Source organism: Spermophilus citellus, assembly GCF_964194105.1.
Source record: "Spermophilus citellus genome assembly, chromosome: 2".
NCBI classification, from domain to species: domain Eukaryota; kingdom Metazoa; phylum Chordata; class Mammalia; order Rodentia; family Sciuridae; genus Spermophilus; species Spermophilus citellus.
The window spans coordinates 245,903,653-245,914,849 of record NC_138183.1 but is presented as its reverse complement, the minus strand read 5'-3'; the positions used below and the strand labels follow the sequence as shown (position 1 = coordinate 245,914,849).

At 49.4% G+C, this 11,197-nt stretch overlaps 1 protein-coding gene across 1 annotated transcript; it reads left to right on the top strand.

Annotated features, from left to right (window-relative positions):
- The first annotated feature begins 438 nt into the window (after window positions 1-438).
- PRPF19 (pre-mRNA processing factor 19) lies at window positions 439-10,844 on the top strand. Its single transcript, XM_081281063.1, has 16 exons — window positions 439-681; window positions 2,764-2,913; window positions 3,093-3,169; window positions 3,834-3,975; window positions 4,059-4,132; window positions 4,248-4,310; window positions 5,385-5,426; window positions 5,551-5,625; window positions 5,977-6,052; window positions 6,211-6,320; window positions 7,543-7,698; window positions 7,926-7,995; window positions 8,233-8,318; window positions 8,607-8,777; window positions 8,918-9,023; window positions 10,341-10,844. The coding sequence occupies exons 1-16, from the start codon at window positions 663-665 to the stop codon at window positions 10,436-10,438; spliced, it is 1,515 nt and encodes a 504-aa protein (XP_081137189.1). The 5' UTR covers window positions 439-662; the 3' UTR covers window positions 10,439-10,844.
- The last annotated feature ends 353 nt before the right edge of the window (window positions 10,845-11,197 follow it).

Genomic DNA, 11,197 nt, shown 5'->3' with positions numbered 1-11,197 from the left:
TTGAGCCACATCCCCAGCCCAGGCCTCACCTTCTTGACATCGGACTTTGGGGCTTAAAATCTTGCATGAGTTTGTGCGTGTGCGCATGTATGAGAAATCATATTTCAAACATCGCGAGCAGTAAAGCCAATGACTTGCCCGAGCTCGCGGAGCAAACTGGTAGTAGAGGCAAAGGCCAGAACTATTTTCTGGCTGGTGTTTGAAAGACTAGGTGTTTGAAAGACTAGGAGTTTGAAAGACTAAGAGCTCTGGCCCAGTGCAGCACGGCTCTTAAAACAAGCACTAGCGAATCGCTTTGGCTTTACGTTCCCACTGCATTATGGGAAATGTAGTTTCCACTCTCCTTCCCGCCTCCTTCGTGCCCTGGGAGCGCTTTCCGAAAGGAGCCGAGTCAGTTCGGAAATAACCGGGCGTTCGGAGGCGGGCTTTTTCCTGTCCGGTTGCATTCTGGGAAAGAGCAGTTTCCGTTAGGTGCAGAGGGCTGAGGCGCGCCACCGGCCACATTCCCACGTGAAGCTCTACGCGATCCTCGCTTCGTGGGGTAGCTCCCTGCTTGCGGCAGAGCGTCCCGGAAGCAGCGGGGAACCGGAAGTGGCCCGCGGAAGCTGAGGAACTAGTCCCAGAACCCAGTGTGAGGCGACTGGGAGCGCTGCGGCGGCGCCATGTCCCTGATCTGCTCTAGTGAGTATTGGCGGTGGCGGGGTCGTGTGTCGCCGAAGGCCGGAGAGCTGGTGAGAACAGGCCGCTGCGGCGCAGCTGTCGCGGCCGAGGCGGGAATGGGAGCCTGGAGGCCGAGCGGCCGCCCGTCAGCAGGGTGGTCCTCCACTCACTGCGGACTGCATTTGCGCAGTGCTGCGCAGTTCACGTAGCTCCTCGGGTTTGTAGTCTCAGGGACTGTTTGAGGCCAACGCCTCGTTTTACAGAGTCTGGACAGAAGGAGCTGTCGCAGGGGAAACAGATCTCGGTATAGGAAACCCGAGGACTTGTCCAGAATCCGGCTACGGTTGGCTTTGTGATCTGGATCAAGGCCCTGGACCTCAGTTTCCCCATCTGCAAAATTGAAGGCATTACACTGGGTGTTGTCTGAGGTCACGCTCGGGTAGTCGAGCTTCTGCAGTTTGCACAGATCGCCACAGCGAGCTAGAGACAGAGACAGGGCTCAGAGCCAGGTGTCTGGCTCCCAGCCTCACGCAGTATGACTAATAAAAACAGCGCACGTTTCTAAAACGCGTATTGGTTTACAACACACTTCCAAGTCTGTGGTCTCATTTTATCTTCACAAGAATTCCCAAAGGGAGAAATAACGATCCAGGTTTTTACAAAGGAGGACAGGAAGGGGATTTTATCTAAGGATGCATAGCTAGTAAGTGGCGGAGCTGAGTGTTGGAGTAGGTTCTTTGACCGTGAATCCAAGCCTTTTTCACGCTGTTTGCTATTTTTCTCTCTGGTGTTTTATTGTGGCATGCGGCTGTTTTCCCTTGCTAGCTTCCCATCCCTTTCTCTGTTCTCAGAATATCTCCATTAATCCAAAGAGGGGAAGGGAAACGATAAACAGAAAAGGGAATCTCGTGTTGAAAAATTTACAGTTTGCAAAGTATTTTCACATGCATTGTTTTATTTCAGTCTTGAGGAATCTCATTTTTATATTCCCCAGCACCATCTTTTGTAAATAAGGGAACATTACCCTGGAGGGTTCATAGATTGACTCTATGAGATAATTGGACAGTAGGCAGATTAACAGGATTAAAAAAACATTTTTAATTACATACTTATTTACATATGCACAGGAGTCCCACAAAATATGAGACTCCAAGAAGTGAAGCTTATATAGCACCCTGAGCTACAAGAAAAGAAGAGGAGCTTGGGGCTTTGGGGAGGAGAACTATATGAATAAAGATTATCTTGCTTTGTAGGTAAAAATACTCAAGTAATAAAAAGCTCTCTAAAGAATAGGTGATTGAGCATGGAGAAGGCCTTCATTCACCTCTACTCATGTGATCCAGTCTTCCCTGGTTAAGGGAAGTTCAGAGAAAGACCCTCCCAGCATTTGCTAGGGAAAAGAAAAGGCTGGAGACTGGAGAGCCAGAGAAGGGCAGCAAAATGTTAGTTCTGAGCCTGCATCTGAGGCCTTCCAATCTTCTTGAATCCAAAATACCAGTATACCGAAGCTCTGTACTTTGGGGTCTTGTTTTCTGAGCCCCAGCACTTGTGCACTCATTCACTCATCTGCTTAGATATTTACTCAGTGTCTGCTGGGCATCTGCATTGTGCTGGAAGCCAGAGACCAGCTGTAATCACTATCCTTAAGGGGGTCACAATCTAATCTATGGAAAGGGCTGAAAATCATGATTGGCATATAGTAAACACCATGAAAATGCTTGCTCTTATTGTAGTTCTTATTGCATTACTTTGCGATTTCCTTGATAATCTGTCAGAGTTCTAAACTGAGGTGGGTGGCAGAGATCTGAGTGACTTCGTGTGTATCTTCATGTCGTGTGCCTATCCATCTGTGTTGAAAAATGAGATGGGCAGAGCTTGTTGACTACTCCCTAGGTACCTGGCTCTTAGTAGTTGTACAATAATTATTTGTTGACTCTGTCAGGAGACTAACTGAACGGTTAGCAAATTGCTTCCCGTTGGCTGAGGGTGTGGATGCGGGGGTCTTATTGGGGCTAACAGCATGTGAGGAATCATAGCACATGATGAATCCCATAGGCCCAACATTCCTTTCACTCCAAGCTCATTGCCTGCCTCTCTCTACAGTCTCCAATGAAGTGCCAGAACACCCATGTGTGTCCCCTGTCTCTAATCATGTGTACGAGCGGCGGCTCATTGAGAAGTACATTGCAGAAAATGGTACAGATCCAATCAACAACCAGCCTCTCTCAGAGGAGCAGCTCATCGACATCAAAGGTGCCTGCTGACTCATCTTAGTGCAGGGCCATCTTAGCTTAGCTGGAGAGAGTAGGGTGGGGGAGCCAGCCTGGCGGAGGAAAAGATGGTAATTGTTCATGGCTAAAGGGAGAAGAGGTAAAGGAAGGGAAGAGTCCCCCACTTATAGTTCTTCATACCTGCTTTGCCTCTCTTGACAGTTGCTCACCCAATCCGTCCCAAGCCACCCTCAGCCACCAGCATCCCGGCCATTCTGAAAGCCTTACAAGATGAGTGGGTGAGTTTCTGGTTGAGAATCAGTGCCTTCCCAACTTTGAAAGTATGCATCACTAGACTGGGACTTGGGGATTGGAAGGATGGTGGTATCTCTCCCAGGGCTTTAGGTACGCTAGGCGGGTGCTCTGTCATTGAGCTACACCCAGCCTTTCTTTCTTGAGGAGCAAGACGGTAGCACAGTAATGGGCCTAGATTTTGTGAGGAGTAGAATAAAATTAAAGTATAAGCCTTATAACATCAGGGGCTTGTTTCTTTCGACACTAAGAGCACTAAGAACAGCACCTGGTATGTAGGTGCTGTGAAATATGAGTGAGTGGCAAGTGAATGAGTGCAGCTTTGGGGGACTGTCTAGCTTATTGTCTCACACAAGGATGGTGATCAAAGTGGCAGCAGCAGTATTAATCCCTTTTAGAGAGGTGATAACATTACATCTATGATTTGCTGGTAAATTAGAGAAGGTGGGGATGGGAAAGAGCTGGCTCCTTCTTCTATCCAGTGTTTGGTGTGGGGCAGGAGCTCGTGTTTGTCTGCATGTTTAGGGTCACCAGATGTTGCTTAGGTCTCTTGTTTTGGTCTGTGTGGGATAGGAGGAGGTTCTCTTCTTGAGGTGACTGCTGCATGCTCCTGTTCCTCCCACCCCTCACAGTGGCATTTCCCTCTCCCAGGATGCGGTCATGCTGCACAGCTTCACTCTGCGCCAGCAGCTGCAGACAACCCGCCAGGAGTTGTCCCATGCTCTGTACCAGCATGATGCTGCCTGCCGTGTCATTGCCCGTCTCACCAAGGAAGTCACTGCTGCCCGAGAAGGTGCAGCCTCTCCCTTGCCACCCCCCACTCTAGGCTGGTCCTGCTTTGTACTATTCCGTTTCTAACTTTATCTTTTCTCCCAGCTCTGGCTACCCTGAAACCACAGGCTGGCCTCATTGTGCCCCAGACTGTGCCAAGCTCACAGCCAAGTGTTGTGGTGAGTGTCCCCTTTTACTCACCAGCTGCCCGCTTGTCGTGGCAGCCCACTTAGCCTCCTTCTGCAGGTGTCTGGTGCTCTGTGCCTCTCTCACCTTCACCTTTCCTCTCTACAGGGTTCAGGTGAGCCCATGGATTTGGGCGAGCTGGTGGGAATGACCCCTGAGATTATCCAGAAGGTAAGTTGTGCTTTCTCTTGGTGGGAATGTTGATGGGCCCTCACTTTGACTATCTGCCTTGGGTGCAGTGTGAATGAAACCCCACACGTGTGGGAGTGGTGTGTGGTAGTGCAGAGCAGGGACTCTGAGCCCAGATCGCCTGGGCTTGTTTTTGGTTTTTTTGCTGGAAATTGAACCCAGGGACACTTGACCATTGAGCTACATCCTTGGTCCTTTATTATTTTTATTTTGAGATGGGGTTTCTCTAAGTTACTGAGGCTAGCCTTGAACATGTGATCTTTTGCCTCAGCTTCCCAGGTTGCTGGACTTACAGGAGTGCACCACCACGCCTGACTTCTCTGGGCTTGTATTTTGATGCTGCCACTTACAAGCTTTATAACCTTAGCTGACTTAGCCACTCTTTCTGTGTTTCATTTCCCTGGCTTCTCACCTGAGAATAATAGTACCTTCTTCGGGACTTGTGGTAGAAAAGATTTAATTTCTGATAAGTGTAAATTTTAGCTCTTGTTGTTATTGCAGTTCTTTGTAGATATTAAACCACTTTGTGCCATGTTTCCTCCCACCCCCCGTGAGGGAAACAGAACAAGGTTATGATTATTTATACTTGAAGATCCTGAGATTCAGATTCAAAGACACAGCTCATAAGATGCACAGCTGGGCTCCTGATTCCAGTCTAATGCTCTGTTGTACTCACAGTCCTTGTTTGTGGGGCTTGATAGTGTTTTTCCTAGTAGGTCAGCTTGTCAACATGCATCTTGAGTTCTCATCTTCATGGCACAGACCTGATCTGGGAGCTGTGCAGATCTGGTAACGTCATTGTTCTGCCATTTATCACTTCTTTGACTTTGGCTAATGACATCACTTCTCTGAGACCCAGTTTCCTCATCTGTAAAATAAGGTCATTGACACCCACCTCATAAGGTTGGAGTGAAAGTGAAAGAGATCAGCTAGCCTTTCCCATAGAACTGGCAGGTGGCACTTTCTTGGTGATGCTTGTGATTGAAATCCAGCATGTCCTTGTCCTGACAAGGTCACTTATCTCACATTGAGCCTCTTCCCCTTTGTCTTCCCTAGCTGCAAGACAAGGCCACTGTGCTAACCACGGAGCGTAAGAAGGTGAGTCTTTTTCTGGAGCCAGGAGAGAGAGCTGGCCTGACATGAGGCCCTTGACTCCTTAGGGAAGGGGGTACCTGAATCTTGCTCTTATAGTTGCTTTTCTTGGGCTTTTTCATTTTCTCAGAGAGGAAAAACCGTACCTGAGGAGCTGGTGAAACCAGAAGAGCTCAGCAAATACCGGCAGGTGGCTTCCCATGTGGTGAGTGGCTGAGGCCTTTCTAACTTGGAGATGGCCCCCCCATTTGCTGTTTCTGGGGTGGGCCGACATGGGGACCAGTGAGTAGAAAGCTGTTCAGACCACTGGCCCTGTATTTTGCTTGGCTGCTGAGTTGCCAGGGCTGCTTCTCCTGCCCAGATCTGGGTTTCCAAGTCATGCAGTTGAAGAGGTCGGCATCTAGGCAGAAGGCCAAGCTGAACAGATAAGGAATAGGAGTCACTCTTGATCCGCTGGCTGGGGAGGATGACTGGAGATGGGGATAGGCGAGCTGTGTGGCTTTGTGGCTTGCCTCCATTTGGCTATGACTGGATTTGATGTGGCTTTTTTTGTAAGGGATTGCACAGTGCCAGCATTCCTGGGATTCTTGCCCTGGACCTCTGCCCCTCTGACACCAACAAGATCCTCACTGGTGAGTCTGGTCCTGGCCCAGCAGGCTGGAACTGGGAGCAGCAGCAGGAGAAGCTACATGATCCTGGTCCTGTTCATGGCTCTGGGGACAGAAATACCTTCTTAGATCAAGGGATCTGAATAAATCTTACTCAGTTTTGGTCGTTGGGTCTTTTTCAGGTGGGGCGGATAAGAACGTTGTTGTTTTCGATAAGAGTTCAGAGCAAATCCTGGCCACCCTCAAAGGCCATACCAAGAAGGTCACCAGTGTGGTGTTTCACCCTTCCCAGGTAAGGGGTTCTCGTGGCCATTCTTTGTTGTCCCTCTTTGTTGAGCCATTTTCAGTGGTTTGGGGCCCCCTCACCCACACTATCTCCTTGGTGAAGTGGGGCTGAGGAGGGGCTCTGAATTAGAATGGGCATTGAGGGCCTGTGGAGTAGGAGATTGTTCTCTGCGTAGGACTAGCTGAAGCAGTGGTCTTCAAGCCATGGGCAGCAAGAAAATGCAGTTTTATAAAGCACGTTCACTGAAATGTTTTATACTAGGAAAAGAAAAATTCTTTTATGACATGCTCATAATACAAACTATGGAAAATAAAGCTCAAGACAGCCTTGACTCGGAGGTATCAAGAGGAAGACAGATCAGTGTCCATGCTGCTTCATGTTGATTGTTAAAATTGGTGTGGGTTCAAACAGTTGAGAACCTTTGGATTAGAGGATAAAGATCGCTCATGAGAGTGGATGAGTGGCAAATTGTTTATAAAACTAAACAATTCAAATTGAAAACACGTTTTCCTGCTTACTTGGTGTTAATATGTGTATCTTTTTTGAAAGTGTGTTGTTAAAAGATGGCACTTTTTTTTTTTTTTAATGGTTGTAGATGGACAGAGTGCCTTTATTTTATTTGTTTATTTTTATGTGGTGCTAAGGATCAAACCCAGTGCCTCACGCATTCTAGGCAAGCACTCTGCCACTGAGCTACAGCCCCAGCCCGGCACTTGTTTTTATCTTATGGCTTCTAATGTCCTAAACTAAACCAAATTAATCTGTTAAGAGAGATCGTGTAAATCCTCCCCTTCTGCTGGAGAATTAACTTGGCCCTGCAATCCAAAAGTGAGGGCTACGCCGGAACATGGCCTTGCAATCCTTTCCAGATCCAGTAGCCATTAGTCACTCAGGGCAAAAGGGCAAATCAAACAAGTTCCGTTCCTCAGTGGCTCTAGCCACACTGTGATCCAGAAAGTGGAGTGGGAATCACTCTCTGTTGCAGTTAACCTTCTTACCACTAGGTGGTGAGGCCTCCCAAAGGGCTGGTGTTTGGCCTTTTACATAGTGTTAACCGTTGGCCCCCTGGAGCATCATTGTTGGGTAGATGGTTTTAGGCAGGGCAGGGCCAAGAGGAGAAGCAACTGTTGGTAGCTGTGCCAGTCTTGTCCACGGGCAAGATTGTTATGAGATCTCTCTCTCTCTCTCTCTCTCTCTCTGACATTCTGCCTCTTGGCTTTCGTTTCAGGACCTGGTATTTTCTGCTTCCCCGGATGCCACCATCAGGATTTGGTCTGTCCCAAACACCTCTTGTGTGCAGGTTGTCCGGGCCCATGAAAGCGCTGTGACAGGCCTCAGCCTCCACGCCACTGGTGACTATCTCCTGAGCTCCTCTGATGACCAGGTGCGGTCTCAGCCAGCGCCCTGAAGAGGCCTGCTGGTCCCTGAGCTTGAATGTCCTGGGCGGAGAGGGCATCTTGCTAACTGCGGCCAGTTACTCAGAGCCCCAAGAATACTTCCTCAGCTGGGAGGAGCTAGCTTTGCCAGCACTTGCTGCACCAGGGTCTCTCCTCCTGAAGGACCACCAAACCCTGGGGAACCCATCTCTCATTGGCTTCTGTCTCTTTTCAGTACTGGGCCTTCTCTGACATCCAGACAGGGCGTGTGCTCACCAAGGTGACAGATGAGACCTCTGGCTGCTGTAAGTTGCCTCAGGGGCAGCAGGCTTTCTTATTTGCTGTTTAACATTTATTCTTAGGGTTTATTTAGTCACTCGCTCATTTGTTCTTTTAAAGACAACACTTCCCACTAACATCTGCCTAATGCCAGGCTTTACTATGCTGGGCACTTTAGAAATGTGGAGAACAGGCTCCTGACTTGTTGCTCTTGGTCTCCCCCCATGTGCTCTGACCATGTGTCCATCTCCCCTTCTTCATAGCTCTCACCTGTGCGCAGTTCCACCCTGATGGGCTCATTTTTGGAACAGGAACCATGGATTCTCAGATCAAGATCTGGGACTTGAAGGTAGGACATGGCAGGCCTCCATCTGGGGTATGGGTTTGGGGAGCTGAATGGGTGCATATGCCATCGGCCCTGGGAATGTCCTAGGGGTGGGAAAATAACTGGCTTTGGGCTAAGGTGTGATGCCTGTGGTATGGAAACCCTGGGCTGGACCCTCTGCACCTGCTATACCTGCTGGCTGTCCTTCCCTAAAGGACAGAGGAAGATGTTTGAGAGGTAAGAGTTCAGTGGCCTCATTTTCTTCCTCTTGTGTCCAGTGGGTGACATATTTTAATATACCCCCAACTGTAGGAACGCACCAATGTGGCCAACTTCCCTGGCCACTCGGGCCCCATCACCAGCATCGCCTTCTCTGAGAACGGGTACTATCTGGCTACAGCAGCCGATGACTCCTCTGTCAAGTTGTGGGACTTGCGCAAGCTAAAGAACTTCAAGACGTTGCAGCTTGATAACAACTTTGAGGTGCACCCCCTCCGCAGTGCTCTTGGTTGCTTCTCATCCTCATTTATTGATTAATTATCAAACTAAGCTGCTTCTGTTTGTCCCTGGTTGTTCTATAGTTTATGTTCCCTTTACATAATCATTTTTTCTGGTTCTGGCAGGTGAAGTCTCTGATCTTTGACCAGAGCGGCACCTACCTGGCCCTCGGAGGCACAGATGTCCAGATCTACATCTGTAAACAATGGACAGAAATTCTTCACTTTACAGGTACAGGCTGGCCCTGGGGTTCTGAGACCTTTGGGTGCCTAGGCCCAGAGGGAAGTTGGAAGCCTCCCTGGGGTGGGAACCTCTGGGTTTGTCATGAATGTGCCCAGGCAGCTTTTGAATCACTCCCTGAGGCAGGAGAGCATTGTTATCAGGGAAAGGACTTGACTGTAAGCATTAAAACTCACTCTCCCACTCCCCAGCTGCATGACTTTGGGCAAGTTACTTCCTAGAGCCATGGAAAAATTGGAATGATAATCATACACTCAAGTGGGATCGTTGAGGTTTACATGAGAATATACATAGATACAGGTTAGAACAGCGACTGGGACATGGTGAGGATTTGCTGCTGTTGTTCACTGTTGTGCCTTAGTCCATGTAGGATTTGAACAGTGAGTAAGAGAGATCTGGTCTTTGCAATAATGGAATGAGCAATCAGTTAGGAAGGCAGGTTAGAGTGATTTCACAAGTCCTCATTAGTGGCAAGTACAGAGCCAGTGCACATTGGAGTTCCGACCTCCTCCTGGTCAGATGGCCCTGGCCTGAGACTTTCCTTCAGGGCTTAACTTAGTCATTTTTAAGAATGGGGATATTGGCATTGCTTTATAGAGTGTGCCAGCTGGTGACATGGCGGTGGCATGCATGGTAACAGGGTGCCCAGTGCTCACTTAAGTGCCGATTGAATGGTAGCTGCCACTATCTTTTTGGTGAAATTCTTGTCCTCATTAGCAGATAGTGGTCAAGAATTCAAGATACTGGCCCACACCTCACCTTCTCCTGAGCTGCTCAGTATCTGTGCAAAGGGCTTGAGGCCTGACGACCTGGGCCCCGTGTTTTCATTTGGAGCTCTTAGGAAGAAAGCAGGCTGGAAGCATAGGGCAGGTGTTTTAGTGGAGAGTGGGTGGACGCTAAGTCTAGGGACAAGTCACTCATTGCCATGAAGGTGAATTCCTGCTGGGTTTTAGGGTGGATGGCCATGAGTTACCCCAGTTAGAATCAGACACACACTGGCAAACTGAACACAGTGAGTTGCCCAGAAAGCTTAGGTGAGAAGACGGCTGGCCTTCCTTTATTCATTCATCCCAACAAAAAACAGGTCCTCGGTGCCTGCTTCGTGCTAGGTACTGAGGACGGAGTAAGTGGTGAGTAGATGAGAGCTGCCTGCCCCCGTGTGTGGTCAGCTGCCAAGAGCAGACCAGTAGTACCAGCCGGGTGATAAGGACCTGATGAAGTTATGTTGGGAGAATGTCACTAGGGGCTGGTGTTGAGGCCTGAAGGAGGAAAAGCCTTTTCATAGCTGCCTTGTGTCTCTCTCCTCAGAACACAGTGGCCTGACCACAGGGGTGGCCTTTGGGCACCACGCCAAGTTCATCGCTTCGACTGGCATGGATAGGAGCCTCAAATTCTACAGCCTGTAGGCCCCACGCCTTCTCTGAGAAGCTGGGCCTCATATCAGTAGTGGGGTAGAATTTGGGGTGGGAGGGTGGGGGGGGAGGGGGCATCTGTGGGTGGGACATTCACATCATTTCACTCTGGTCTGGGTGGTGGCCTGAGAGCCATGGCAGCATGGACCACCCTCATCCATGTGCCTCTAAGCCCCACAGGAATGGACATAGGAGGAAGAGCTGTCACCCTGTAAAGGCTCAGGGTTGCAGCCCGGGGCCTCTCCCCTTGAGGTGGTGGCTGTTCTCCCCACTGTCTCAGTTCCTGTGAGACAGGGAGAGGCTGAGCCAAGGGCACTGTGAAGGGGATGGGCTTGAGGGAGCACACAGGTTTTTGTAAGCAGTGATCTAGTTTCATTAAAAAAAGAAAACAATAAACATAGCCACCTCCTTGTGTCTGTCTGTAACAGAAGCACCCTCAGCCGGGAAAGTCGAGGGGCGGGGGGAGCACACGGCCCTGGCTACCAAGAAGCCCGTCGTTCGTTCTTCTCTGCACTCTTCATTGCGTAGCAGAAATAAAAAACTCTACAGCCATTTTTCAGGCCTTGGCCTTGAGTCTCGAGTCTCCTGTCTGCACGTGCCTGGCTTCCGCAGTCTAGAAGGGAGGGGTACCCAGGGAAGGCTAGCCTTAGGCTGCTGGTGAGGGGCTGAGCATCTCGGGAAGGATTTGTTTAGTTGCAGGTGACAGAAAACCTGTCCCCATTGGCTTGAGTGGGAAGAGATTTTACTGACTGG

Excerpts from the sequence above, each read along its gene's own strand:
- PRPF19 (XM_081281063.1), top strand. Across the intron at positions 3,976-4,058 it reads AGTCACTGCTGCCCGAGAAG|CTCTGGCTACCCTGAAACCA; the intron begins GTGCAGCCTCTC and ends CTTTTCTCCCAG. Across the intron at positions 9,024-10,340 it reads AGAAATTCTTCACTTTACAG|AACACAGTGGCCTGACCACA; the intron begins GTACAGGCTGGC and ends CTCTCTCCTCAG.